The 14,165-nt window shown below is 30.2% G+C and overlaps 1 protein-coding gene across 1 annotated transcript; it reads left to right on the forward strand.

Moving 5' to 3' along the window:
• The first annotated feature begins 2,501 nt into the window (after positions 1 to 2,501).
• On the forward strand, positions 2,502 to 7,607 carry LOC104887166 (two-component response regulator ARR17). Its single transcript, XM_010671763.4, has 5 exons — positions 2,502 to 3,701; positions 6,335 to 6,408; positions 6,542 to 6,619; positions 7,137 to 7,207; positions 7,298 to 7,607. The coding sequence occupies exons 1-5, from the start codon at positions 3,542 to 3,544 to the stop codon at positions 7,392 to 7,394; spliced, it is 480 nt and encodes a 159-aa protein (XP_010670065.2). The 5' UTR covers positions 2,502 to 3,541; the 3' UTR covers positions 7,395 to 7,607.
• Positions 7,608 to 14,165: the final 6,558 nt, after the last annotated feature.

Genomic DNA, 14,165 nt, shown 5'->3' on the forward strand with positions numbered 1-14,165 from the left:
TAAGTTATCCAACAAAGTTATCATTATATTAACCAAAGTTACACTAACATAAACCAAAACCATCCTTAAAATAACCGAAGTTACACTTGCATTAACCAAAGACACCAAAAACTCTCTAGGATGGGTGTTAATTTGGGTTATCGGGTTGGTCTGAATTGGCTGGAGTTGGGTCGGATGTGTTTAGTTATATCGTACCATATCAAACCTTTTCTCAGATTAAGTGTGTGTTGGGTTGGAGCCACTTAGGTTGGATCAAGCCTGACCAGCATATATTCGGGTGCAAGTTGGGTACGGGTTGGACCATTTCGGCCCGTCTCAAATCAATTTTTTGTTGACATAAGATGGATTTCTAAATGAGTTTTTGCAAATTAAGTTGTATTTCTGGTTGACTTGGGTCAACTCGGGTCTTGTTCAGGTGGCTTGTGTTGGGTCAAGTCAAATTCGAGTAGAGTTGAAATGGTCCATCATATGTTTGAGTATGTTTGTTTCTAGTCATTATCGATATCAATCGAAATTTATGTGATTGAGCATTATATGAGTTGATTGGATTTAATAGAGATTTGATTGGTTTTCTTTTTTGGCAAGTTTATGCATGAAATTGATTTTGATTAACTGCTAGAGGTTGTATTTGGAAATTTGAAATGTAATATTTATGTTGTGGAAGGGAAATTAAGTGAATTACTAAGGGCCTGTTCTCCCCAGCTTATTTTCAGTTCAGTTCAGTTCAGCTCCAATAAGTTCAGTTCAGTTTAGTTCAGCTCCAATAAGTTCAGTTCAGTCCAGCTCAGCTCAGCTCCATTCTTATATAATCATTTTGTTAAATATTATTATTATGCTGGTATAATTTATTTTACTAATTACTCTTATTATTATTATTTAAATATATCTCATTACTATTAAGTATTATTATTATTATTATTATTATTATTATTATTGTTGTTGTTGTTGTTGTTGTTGTTGTTTCTTTATATTATTTTGTTTATTATAACTTTACTCATTATTATTACTATTATTATTAGGAGGAACATGGTTTAGGTCAAAGCACAAATAAACCCACGTTTTTTAGCCCATAAACCAATCAAATCGCGTCAAGACGTTTTATGATGTAATTTTCGCGGTCCAGCCCAATCATTATTTTTATTACTAAATATTTTTATATTGTTAAATCTAATTATTAAAATAGTAATATTAATTTACTTCTTAGACATTATTGTTATTATATATCATCATCAAGTATTAATATATTAATACAAATAATATAAAATAATAATTATTAATTATCATTATTATCATAAATTATTATTTATTATTATTATTAATATTATTTATTTATAACTATCATTTAAAAATATCCAAAATACTATTATTATTACTTATCATTATAATTATTATTTAATATTCATATTATTATTATTTAAATTATTATTTATATATTTATTACATTTAATTTAATTCAATTTAATTCAATTCAATTCAGTTCAGTTCAGTTCAGCTCCAATAAGTTCAGTTCAGTTCAGTTCAGCTGTTTTATACCGAAGAGAACAGGCCCTAAGGGGACATCATTGCTCCCCTTGACTTATATACCAGAGATTAGAGTTATACGCCCCTAAAAAATTTTGAGCCCAAAAAAATATTGAATTTCTTTTTTGTCGTAAATTTTTTTTCTATACATTTTTTTTGAGTTACCTCACTTTTTCATTAGAGTTACATCACTTACTCATAAGAGTTACTCGCTTAAAATCATTCTCATTTCTCATGTAAGTATGCATTCTGATATGAACTCACTTATATATATATATATATATATATATATATATATATATTATATATATAATATTATATATATATATATATATATATATATATATATATATATAGGGGCAGATCATATGAGAATGCTTCTTACATGAGAAATGAGAATGAATCTCAAACACACGATTGGATTAGAGTTACAACAATTGTTCAATAGAGTTATAGTCCCCTAAAAAATTTTGACCCCCAAAACAATTTTTTTTTAAAATTTATATTTCTCTAATATTCTTTTTTTGGAGCTACGTCACTTTTCATTACAGTTACATCACTTATTCATAAGAATTATAACACGTAAAATTCATTCTCATTTTGCATGTATATATATACATATACATATATATATATATATATATATTATAATATAATATATATATATATATACATATATATATATATATATATATACATATATATATATATATACATACATATATATATATATATATACATATATATATATATATATATATATATATATATATATATATATACATATATATATATATATATATATAAAATTTCTTACAAGCATTGGATAGAATGTATTAGAAGGAATCCGACCTGTTGTTCACTAGGCCTACCACGGTCAAGAAATTTTATTTTAAGCCCAACCTTTTGAGTCCACCTATGTGGCTGTAGGCCGGCCCGCGAGCCAAACATCCTTTTTTTTATTTTTTAGTCTAGAACTTTTAAGAACTCATAAAAACAATATAAAACACAGTATGGCCCGCAAGAGGCACGAGCTCGATCCGCAGGCTTGTGGGCTCGGCCCTAGGACAAAATCTGAAAATTCCAGGCTCGGCCCGCCATTCACGAGCTTGGACCAAGCCGTATTCGCCATTACACCAAGCCCGCGGGCTGAACTCGTGAACAGGCCCGACCAATGCCCAGGTCTAGTGATCGATGGCCACTGGTGCGGGCCGGACCGTGGGTCGTAGCGGGCCGGGTTGATATTTCACGGTTCGAAACCGGACCGTGAAATTCATGGGTTAGGCAGGCTGGTCCACGGGCTGAAAAATCTTGACCGACACCGATATGTTACCGATTTTCACTGTTTCGGAAGCGATTCTAAAGGTTCGTGGGTCTAGTGGGCTAGATCGGGCTGATGGGTCGACATGACCAGCAAATGCCAAACTCATGTGAGAGTTGAAGTCTAGATGAGATCATTCTCCATGTCATTAAAAAAAAAATTGTGTTAGATAGTCATTATCATCATATATTTACACCTATACAAAAAAAAACACTTGCTCGGTTTATGGGAAACATATTAGAAAGACTAATAAAAAAATGATGAGATATAGTATAAAGTCAGAAACAGATGAACTGAACCAAGTTTTGGAGGGAATAGAGAGATTTTGCAGAAAGGTAATAAGATCCTAGAGAGAGAATATATATTGGACAGTGGGATAACAAAAAAAAGACTGCAAAAAAATCTGGGGAAAACCCCGAAGACGATTACACTATATCCAGATTTTATCTTCTGATACCAAATCCTTATTTCTTTCCCCATTTTTCAACTCTCATATTCATAGTATATATCTTCTTCCTTTCTTTAACTTTCTTGTGTTTTTTTTTTGTCAAAAACAGCATTTATAACTTATCTTTGCTTTTTCTACCAACTTTTGTTCTTGTTACAAATAAAGAGGTGTTATTTTTATTTTATGTAGTCATATTATTTGGGTGCAAAATTAAGGAATAGAAAGAAAGTTATATACTTTATTAAGGAATTATGAATGATAATAGTGAAGAAGGTAGTTGTTCTTCATCATCATCATCATTTTGTGCATCAAAATTGAGTTATGAAGATCAACCACATGTACTTGCTGTGGATGATAATGTCATTGACAGAAAACTCATTGAAAGGTTGCTCAAGAGTTCATCTTGTAAAGGTAAATTTATGATCATAATTATGTTAGTTTTTTATTTTTCAATTTTTTTTTTCATTTTTGTTTCTTTCATGGAATTGTTACAATATTTTTTTACTGTTTTACGATATTGCACTTATTTTTCTACCATTTATGGTTGTATTATCTTATGTTGGTGGTAATTATCTTGTGCAAAGATAAAATGACAAACTAGAAAATGTGAAGTTTTCTTTATTAGTTCTTCTATATTGAAAAGATAATCTGCATGATATGCTAAGAATTGGCTAAAGATTTTGGATATATTATAGAGGTGGGTTATTTGTATTTCAAATTTGAGTAATTAAAATCGTAAGTGTATGATTTGATTAATGGGAAACAAAAATGTACTAGTAAGGGGAAATTGTTTTAAATTGAGTTTGAAAAATACTAATTTTGGGTTGATTTTTTTATTAGGACACTTTAACTTCAATATTCTCAGTAAAAATAACACAGTTGATATTTTAAAAAGTATAGATTGAAATAATAAGTACAATACTATTTATATAGTAATATTTTTTTTTTATAAATAAAGAAACTTATGGTTAAATTTGAAGATATTATATACAAATTAAAATGTTTTCTTTTTATTCATATACATTAATTGGGAATTGGGATTTATCCTAGGTACTAATTTTGGGATTTAGGACACTTTAACTTCAATATTCTCATGTTTACCAATGCACCACTTTGATCATTAGTATTTTGAATTATCTATTTGTCTAATCAAATTGATATTTATTTGTATACTTCATATTCGTGAATATATATGGTCAAGTTCAGTTATGTGAATAGTGCAAAAATCAATACAATAAAACCAAAAGTATCTAAAGAATATTTTTTGAAACAAATGAGTGACACACTCCTAGAAAATATGTGAAATAGTAGAGTGGCAAACCCATTTTCAAATAAAGTTACAAAATATTTCAAAAATTTAGATATCAAGCCTTTCACATATCTTAATACGACCCGAAAAAGCCGATAAAATTTGTTGGTTAATTAGTGTACAAGATCCCAAACTTAAGAGAAAAAGTAGAGAGGGCAATATTACTTGGCCTTACACTCCTTAAGGAACAAATTAAAACACATAATTTGACACAATAATACTAATATTTGTGTGACATAAATAGAGATACTTATTTGTAGAAATAATATTAGAAGATTATTACATGTGTTATTATCATGATAATATGAACACATAGATGAATAATATTGAAGCACAGAAAGAACCTGCTTAGCTATTTGACTTCCCAAGGGTAGGTTGCTCATAAAAGCTACGTCGTTTTGGATGTTAGTTGTTAGTTTTGACATTGGACTTCTTCTTGAGATTAAATGGAATTTTTGTAGGTTTTGTTTTGACCCTAATTTGATTGGTGTAGGGATTAATTTTTCAATTGACTTAGGAGTACTATATATACGAACATGAGAGCCTCATTGGCTAATTATTATACTAATTATATGTTAGTTGAAGATTAAGATTTTATGGGAATGTTTTGGGAAATTGAATATTTCTTTGCGAGAATCACTAAGGAATAAACCTTTATATGCTCTCACTTTATAATGTGTCTTACATGTTCTTGACAGTTGCATGTACTAATAACCTAAATAACTTAATCTAGAATTATTTATTATTTTAATCAAATATTTTATGATTTAAGTTATGGATATACTATTTGCTAATTCAAATATGGGATTTCTATAATGTTGGTAGTAATGTGTTGGTCAATTTTGGGACAAAGTTTGTGTTTGTAAAATCCAAATCATGCAAAATCTGTTTGAGAATTGATTGGATTAATTAATAAATAAATGATAATTTAATCTAGGTTTAATACCATTTCTAGTATTTCATAGCTACCTCTTTGTCTTTATTATATGCGTATACAAGCTACATTTGACCTTTAATTTGCCTCTTAACACAAATTTTATGATTTCGATTATGAGTTGAAAACAACTCCAACCCTATAAGTCTTACGTATTAATTATAGTAATATTATTACCAATGTAGAAACTTCTTATTTCTTTTTAATTTGTTGGCCATCTTATTATGATTATAATAAGTAACTAACAGTAATACCGAACGAGTTTAAGATGTTATTGTTGCTATTGTATAATCTAAGAGTATGTAAATAGTTTTAAATTGATGAGAGTCATCTTTTAGCGATAGCTTGAGGTATGCAAGCTACGAGTTAACCATCATTTGAAAAAAATTAATCACATAACAAATTAGCGTTATTTCTCATATGAAAGCATATTAATTATACTAAAAACACATTATACATGGAGATTAACCTGGAATAGATAGATCACTATTATCCCAAAAAGTGATGTAAAAGTGCTAAATCAGGTGGCATGAAGTATATACAGTATAGTTCCTCCATTTCGTTTTAAATGCAACAAATAAATATTTTATATCTCACAAATAATACCCATTTGTTGTATTTAAAACGAAATGGAGGAATCCGAGGAAGTATGATTAATTGTTAAGAGTTTGTAAGAAAGATAATTTATACGAAGATATGATGTATTTACATGAGGATGTAAGCCACAAAATATTCTTAGAACAATAAAATATATTCCTCTATATAAAATATGATGTTGTATATGTGCATATAATGTTGCAGTAACTACAGCTGAGAATGCAATGAGTGCATTGGAGTACTTGGGAATTGGAGAAGATCAACAAAATACATCCAAGGCAAGCTATTATCATTGTGACCAAATTTTTCTTTATAACGATTTGTTTTAGGGATGACAAGTGCTATTACTCATAATGCAAAAACTAATACTATAATGCTTTGTGAATGAATAATGATAATGAAATTCAACAGGCCGCAAAAGTTAATTTGATACTCACAGATTACTGCATGCCAGGAATGACTGGTTATGATCTGCTTAAGAAGATTAAGGTAAGATCTTAATTGATGCGTTTTTATCATTTTTATGCTTCGTTCGTTTTAAATTAAATAAAACGCTTCTCTCTTTAATATTAGCTTTTTGAGAAAAACATTTGATTTATTCTGAACGAAGAAAGTATAATGTGTATCAATACTTGCACCACACAAAAAGAAAAAATATTTCTAGTAACTATAGTATACTGATCAAATGTTACTCCGACACCTTCATTTATCTCAAAAATGAGGTGTCGTGTCCGACACGATACTTTACTTGGATACTTCATTTTAAACAAAAAACTTCACTTTTTTCTACAAAACAGCCGAGTCGAACACTTGGATACTCGTATCCAAGTAGACACTCAATTTGTGTCTGAGTAATGACTTGATGGCTCGATCTAGAGAAAAACCTTCTAATTTCGATAATACTGATTTACAATATGTCAATCATGAGTTATAATTGAATAATTACTCTAATTTTCGCTCAAATATACATGACTAAAAAAAATGTCTTGATCTTTTTCTTGTGCAGGAATCATCAAAGTTAAGGGAAGTACCCGTTGTTATAATGTCATCTGAGAATGTCCCAACAAGAATTAGCAAGTAATTAATATTTCAATTTCTTTGTTAAGTATTCATAAGATGATCTAATTTCTTGTTAATCTTATGTAATCTTGCTAATTATGTGGGCAGGTGCTTGGAAGAGGGTGCTCAAATGTTCATGTTAAAGCCACTTAAACTTTCAGATGTCAAGAAATTAAGGTGCCAAATTATGAAGCGCAGACATTAATTAAGCAAATGAAGAATGACTTGTTTTGGCCACATACTAGATGTGTGAGCTTATATCAAAGATAAAATGTGAAAAAAAAGAGGGGGGTATACAGTAAGCATGGACACCAAAGAAGGAAGTTAAATACCATGGTGAAAATTTTGTTTTGGGAAACACTTCTGCTTTTGAGAATGACAATCTTATATTATTATTATGCTATTTCAATTCCCTTCTTTCACTTATCTTGAATTTTCTCTTGAGATTGTAGTCATTTTATGAAAGTACAAAAGTTTGAGAAGTTAAATACATCATAATCTATGTACTTTATATGATAATCTAACTGAAAATCATGTTTGGTAGCCACAAAATTGATTATAGCTTCGACTATAAGTTTGACAAATATAATGTGTAGTAAAATCAATTAGTAGTTAAGTGTGAATTAAAAATCTGAAATGAACTTAGTTTGACCTGATTTGACTTTGATTGATCCTTATTGAAACTTATCAGTGTTGTATGACCTGATAAAACCTGATTACATTTGATATGAACTTATTGGACCTAAAATTTATTTTTTAAGGTGAAGAGAGCATATTCCAAGAATATCTATCGACACTAAGAGCATTATCAATGGTGAACAAAAAGTTCACCAAATTTCCCTCCTTGCTCATGTTTTGTTCATTTCATGAACAAAAATATCACCTCCATTTCACTCATGAACAAATAAATCATCACTATATCTCATTTTATTTAAAAAAAAATATTCCGAAATATGTTAATATGGGTATCATTTTATAGAGGGAAATAAATCATGAATTTTGGTATAATTTTGTTTTTTGATAAAGGAATTTTCTGGAAAATTCCATGGAAATTTCCACAAAATTTCACAAAGTTACCCAAGACATGTGGCAACTTGTCATTAGCTTGTTTTGTGTAGTTTAGGACGGATAATTTGTTCACATGGTGAACAATGTACAATTTGTTCATGTCATGAACAAATTATTATCACCAATGGGAGAGGTGTTTTTTTTGATCACTCGAAAAAATTGCAATTTCATAAACAATTGTGTCACCATTGGTATTGCTCTAATATGGACTGCAAATATGTCATGACGAGAGTATATTTGTTGCATAGCGCACCTTTTCTTGCAGAATGCAGATGAGCCCTCATACCGAGCTCAGGTGCCATACTGTCATCTCTATACAATTAGAAAATTTAAACATAGTCGATACAAAGTCTCAGACCTACAATCTTGACGAAGAGTACTTAGCCCTTGTTAGGCAATTAGAGGTTAGCTGTTAGTGGTTAGTTGAATGTATTAGTTGATTTAATTAACTGTTTGTATTAGATGTTTGTGTGAAAGTGTTTAATAGATATTTGTTAGCTAGCTGATTGGTACATTATTAGGTAAAATGACCAAATAAGGACATTGAAATAATTTATTGGTGGATTTTTTTTAGGTAAAAAGGAGTAAATTTGAACAACTGTATTATTAATCATTACACAACTAAATTCACAAATGTTTCTTTCAAAAAGCTCCTACTAGTAGCTTTTTCAGAATTAGCCTTTTTTTTTTACTCAAATTTCTCTTTCAATCCTCTCTCAATCAAACACTCTTATTAGAAGTTTAGACTAGTCAAACCTTTCTTTTTACCTCAAAATTCTCTCAACCAGATACCCCTTAATCATTGACCTTCAACAATCTTACAACAATCACTTTTTTGATCTATATGAGCCACGAAAATAGTACAAAGTAAAATAAATAAATAAGGAATTTAAACATGTAACCTATCTTTCACAGCACCTCAATGTTAACCACTAGATCGAAACATCCTTGATTATCTTACAACAATTTATCATTTATGTATGTAGGGTTGTATCCTTGTAGGCCCATTTATTGTAAAAGGGGAGTATTACATCAAATTACACCCATTGTTATATATGGACGTACATAAGCCGCACCCATTAAGTATTAAGGGGGGAGCGTTTGGTCATGTTGATCAGTCCACCTTTTGCCATTTCGCAAAAGAAAAGATATATTGCCATGTGGCCCATGTCCATGTGTAGTAGAAGTTACGTTGAGGACTGATGGTAATATACTTAATAGTTTCGCAAAGCAAAATAGAAGTTTAAGAATTGGGGTTGGTTTAACTAGTAAGTTTTTTCATCTTTTTTAGCAAGATTTAGGGTTTAATTTTTATCTCGAGTATTTGCTTGAGATTTAAAGGGATGTCTGGCTTTTAAGGGACTTTCGAGTAAGGGCTCTGTGCGAGGGTAGTTTAGAAGAATTCTTCTTACCAATTATTGTAATATTAAAATATAGATTGACGAAAATATAACTATTGCTATATGGTAATAATATTAATATAACATTAGGTTTTTCACGCACTTTGTTTATGTATATCAAATATTAATTTGAAATAAATGGATATAATTTCAATTTCGTTATCATCAACAATATTTAAAATTATAGTTTGGTTTTACATACGGACTGTTTTATAATACTAAATTGTAAAACAAAGGTAAATTGTGAACCTAAAGGGATCACTTATAGTGGAATGAATCCTATTAAGGTAAAATGTGACCTTAATTAAAAATGACCCTTTTAATTATAAAAATAATGATCCATTCACTTAGAAACTGAGCCGTTTAACTAAAAATTGATCCATTTAACTTAAAAAGTTACCATTTTTGGACAAAAAGTGAGGCGGACTTACAATAACTCTATTGTAAAGGGTCTTACATAACTATACAAGACTTACTAGGTTTTATAAGCCAATATAAAATGAACAATTTGTTTTTTTTGAAAGAGAAATTTCATTAATTGAAGGCCAAACGGCATCTACAATAGGTATTAAAGTAAAACAAGATACAATTAAACAAGACTAAATCAAATTCGTCTTCGAATAAACTACAATGAACCAGATCGAACAATACAACAGAATCCTCTTGTATTTGCTGAATCAAGCAACTATTGATGAGGAAGTCTATCATTCTGATATAGTTTGGGAAGAACATTCTTCATCGAGTCAGGTTGACCGCATTCGAGATTCCAATACCTTCATGTTGAGTCTCGAACTTCAACCAATGAGAATAATTTCTCATACCTAAAAACAAAAGAATCGTACTCACAACTTCCATAGGGGAGAAGGAGATTTCCAAAACATAAACTAAAAACCCCATAACAGGGGTTTAAGAAAATCTCATAAAGAGAGACTAGTTTATTGAACAAAACAAGAAAATGAATTAAAAACTGAAAATAAACGGGGAAAAGGGGCTTACCATGGATGAAAACATCCATGGCAGCCCCTAATTGATGAAGAAGGGATAGGGGAGGCTAGGGTTTGAGAGAGAGAAAAAAAGAGGGAGGCTAGGGTTTTTTTTGGATTAAATTACTAATACTTAAGCCATGAACAGTTAATTAGGAGAAAATGCTCAAAAAGAGATATGTGAGCAAAACCTCAATTTTGTAACTTTGATTGATTTTTTTTTTCCCAAAAAGAAAATCACTATTATATACATTTAACACTTACAAGTATATACTTGTACAAATTTTATCATACACCCTGGTGTACCGTGAGCTTGGTACACCCAAGGTTATTTTTTTGCTCGCTCATTGCTCATCATTTAAAATAATCCAAGTGAGCAAAATGTACTAAAAGAAAATGAAAAAATGAGAAAAAAGTTAATTTTGAATATACCATGTATATGATGAACTTGTATATTAGTGGTATGTCACAAAATGTCATTTGATTTACAAAATTTGCTCATCTCAAAAATGAATTGGCAATTTCTCCAAATGGGGATAAAAATGGTGTAAAAGTGCAAACTTTTTGTTATAGTTGTATATAAACACGTCTTTCGTAACATATAATAACTGTAACAAATAAAACCGATTTGTTACAACTATTATGTTACGAAGGAAGTAGAAAAATAGGGTCAGAAGAAATGTTGTTGGTGATGTTGATGCCTGCACTCATCCCATCCAAAGCATCTAATAAGAGGGAAACAAGCAACAAATAGGCATCTTCCTATGAATCTACCCACCACATAAAAAGGATAGCACCAACAACTTGTGGCTGAGGCTGATGCCTCGTCGTGTACACGAGCTTTTTCTTGATCAATATTCTGCTCATTACCTTCTTGACTCATCACCATTGAAGCTCCCTCTCAGAAGTCAGATCACTTCCTAAATCTGCAAAATAACCAAGATCATATGCAAATTTATGATTACAAACAGCTTACTTTCTAGAATTTAGATCATCCTTCCAGAAGAGATGATTCTAACAATCTTTCTGATCATTTCGAGGAGGAAAATGTGGAACATACAAATTTAGGTAACTAGTTGGTTACTCTCCCACTAAAAGTTTTTCTTTCGGGATGTTTTGCCATATATTCCCGACAAATTTTTTATTCACCATATACCCTTGATGTTTTCATCGTGTACCCCCTCAATTTTTTGATAATTCACCACGTGTCCTTAATGATTAACAATTATCAACTTTTTTGATTATTAACCCTTGATTCCATTACTAAATCTTATTTAAGTCCTATGTTACTCATTAATACAAATTAGCATTGAAACAACACCTAAAGACAAAGAAAAAGGAAGAGCATTACGAAGGAAAAATGCTATAAGGAGTCATTTGTGGTATTTTAATGGTGTTCAATTAAGGCTAATGACTCAAATAGAGGTTAATTAGAATTTAGTAACGAAATTAAGGATTGATCAAAAAGTTGATAATCGTTAATCATTAAGGATATATGCATGGTGAATATAAAGTATGTATTTTTTGTCATCCAAACCACTTATAACAAATACATGATTATTATCATGTCAACGTATTCTCTTTTTCGTGAAAAACAACACCCAACATAAAATATGAGGTAAATCCGTTCATAATATCCTTCCTACATCGAACAAGGTAGGTTCAATTCCTAATTTCCATTAAGGACACTTTAAAGAGGAGATTCCCTTATTCTTGTTCCTCAACTACAAAGTTTCTAGTCCGCTAATTATGATAGGGTTGACTAGCGAGAGGTTCCTACTCTGTAGAATTTTTTTTTTATTTTACCTACCTAAAAAAATAAATCTAACTAGGTAGCAATTTTTCTACAAACATCCAAATTTTCATAGTATTTTGACATATAGTTGAACATAAGAATTGTTCGGATAGGAATTGAACTCTAAACTTTGCTAACAGAGATGAAAAGTTCACTACTTGAACCAACCCCAATTACTAGAATGATCAATCAACTGTTTACATATGAACTAATTACGTACTTATTGACAAATCTGAAATTCAGATTTTCAATAAAATCTTATTGACAGATGATGAAATATAAAAGGAATATGCGAACAATACATTAACAATCAAGTTGATTGAATTTAAAAGATTGAATTCTGTTTGATAACGAGCATACCTGAAAACTTTGCTAGTTAAGAACACACATAACATTTGCAACACTTTAATAATATGAAGCCTCCTAATGAACTCCAGATGATTTTGGAGAGAGAGGGGGAGAGGACAAGCAAAATATATGAGTTAAGATGTGGGTCGTAGTCTCGTACATTATAGAATGTTAGTATAATTACTTACAAAGGTACCATGTCAAATCTATATAAATATATTAAAAATCGTTCATAAACAAGGAACTGTGGCATGTGGCATTCTAGTTAGAGAGTTTTAGTTAATGTAATCCATGTACAATAAAAAAAATTAGAAATTATATAGTATAAATTTTGATCCCATGAACTCACGGTTCATATACTAAAGTTTTAATTAATAAGACCAAGTTGTATTTAGTATTATCATTTTAAAGTACAATATCAATAAATGAATTTTTTTCTTATTCGGGACATAGCCCGAGCTTAATCACTAGTGAATAATTATTAGGTGGAAATTTTATGTAATCAAGATATGTCTTTTGGACTTATTCATGATTCTCCTGTTAAGCATGCACTCCATGTAATTAAGCTTTCTTTGTGTTGATTGATTAAGCTCTAAATCATAGTTGGCTTGCCTGTTTTAGTTGGGGTGGGGTTGACATAGATATCTAGTCTGCCTTTCGCTTTAATTATAAGTCATCAAAAGCGAATATATTACACCCTAAAGAGGAGACAAGAAGTCGATGTGTCTGGTTTTCCAACTTATTTTTGCTTATCTGGCTTCATCTGAATTATAGTAGAATTTATTAGCGAGTGTTTCAAACTTGTTGTTATATTCCATGTTTTGATGATGCCAAATACTTAGATAGTTCTATTGTTTTATTTCGCAAAAAGTATAATATCCAAAAATAATGTAATGTTTCTTATTCTATATCTTGTGGAGAAATATTATTTGTTTAATCTAAGTCAAGATATTATTTTATGCACTTTGAATGTTTATCATATGGTATATGTTTGGTAATCTAGTAACTTAGAATCTTTGAAACAAAGATTCTCCAAGTTATTAGATAGTTGTTGCCGTTGCTTTATTTGAAAAATAGTTGAAGGGTCGTGGCATAAAAAGTGGAGCTAACTGCGTGAATTCCTCCAACAACCTTGCTACACTCACTAGAAATTCTCACTAACGGTTTGTTGAGTTCGTTTATTTTCGTTGAAAAAAAGCATGGAGCAAGTGCAACAAAAATTGGGCCATGATCTTCACATCATGACAAGTGCACATCATGGAGGACGTGAAGCATTATAATTGCAGAAGAAGAAAATCAAGAGCAACGGTTATATAAGAGGTTTATTTTAGAAAAAGTACGACTTTCTTGAGCGACAAATTGAAATTTACTTAGAAAGTTTT

This window comes from Beta vulgaris, chromosome 2, assembly GCF_026745355.1.
Source record: "Beta vulgaris subsp. vulgaris cultivar EL10 chromosome 2, EL10.2, whole genome shotgun sequence".
NCBI classification, from domain to species: domain Eukaryota; kingdom Viridiplantae; phylum Streptophyta; class Magnoliopsida; order Caryophyllales; family Amaranthaceae; genus Beta; species Beta vulgaris.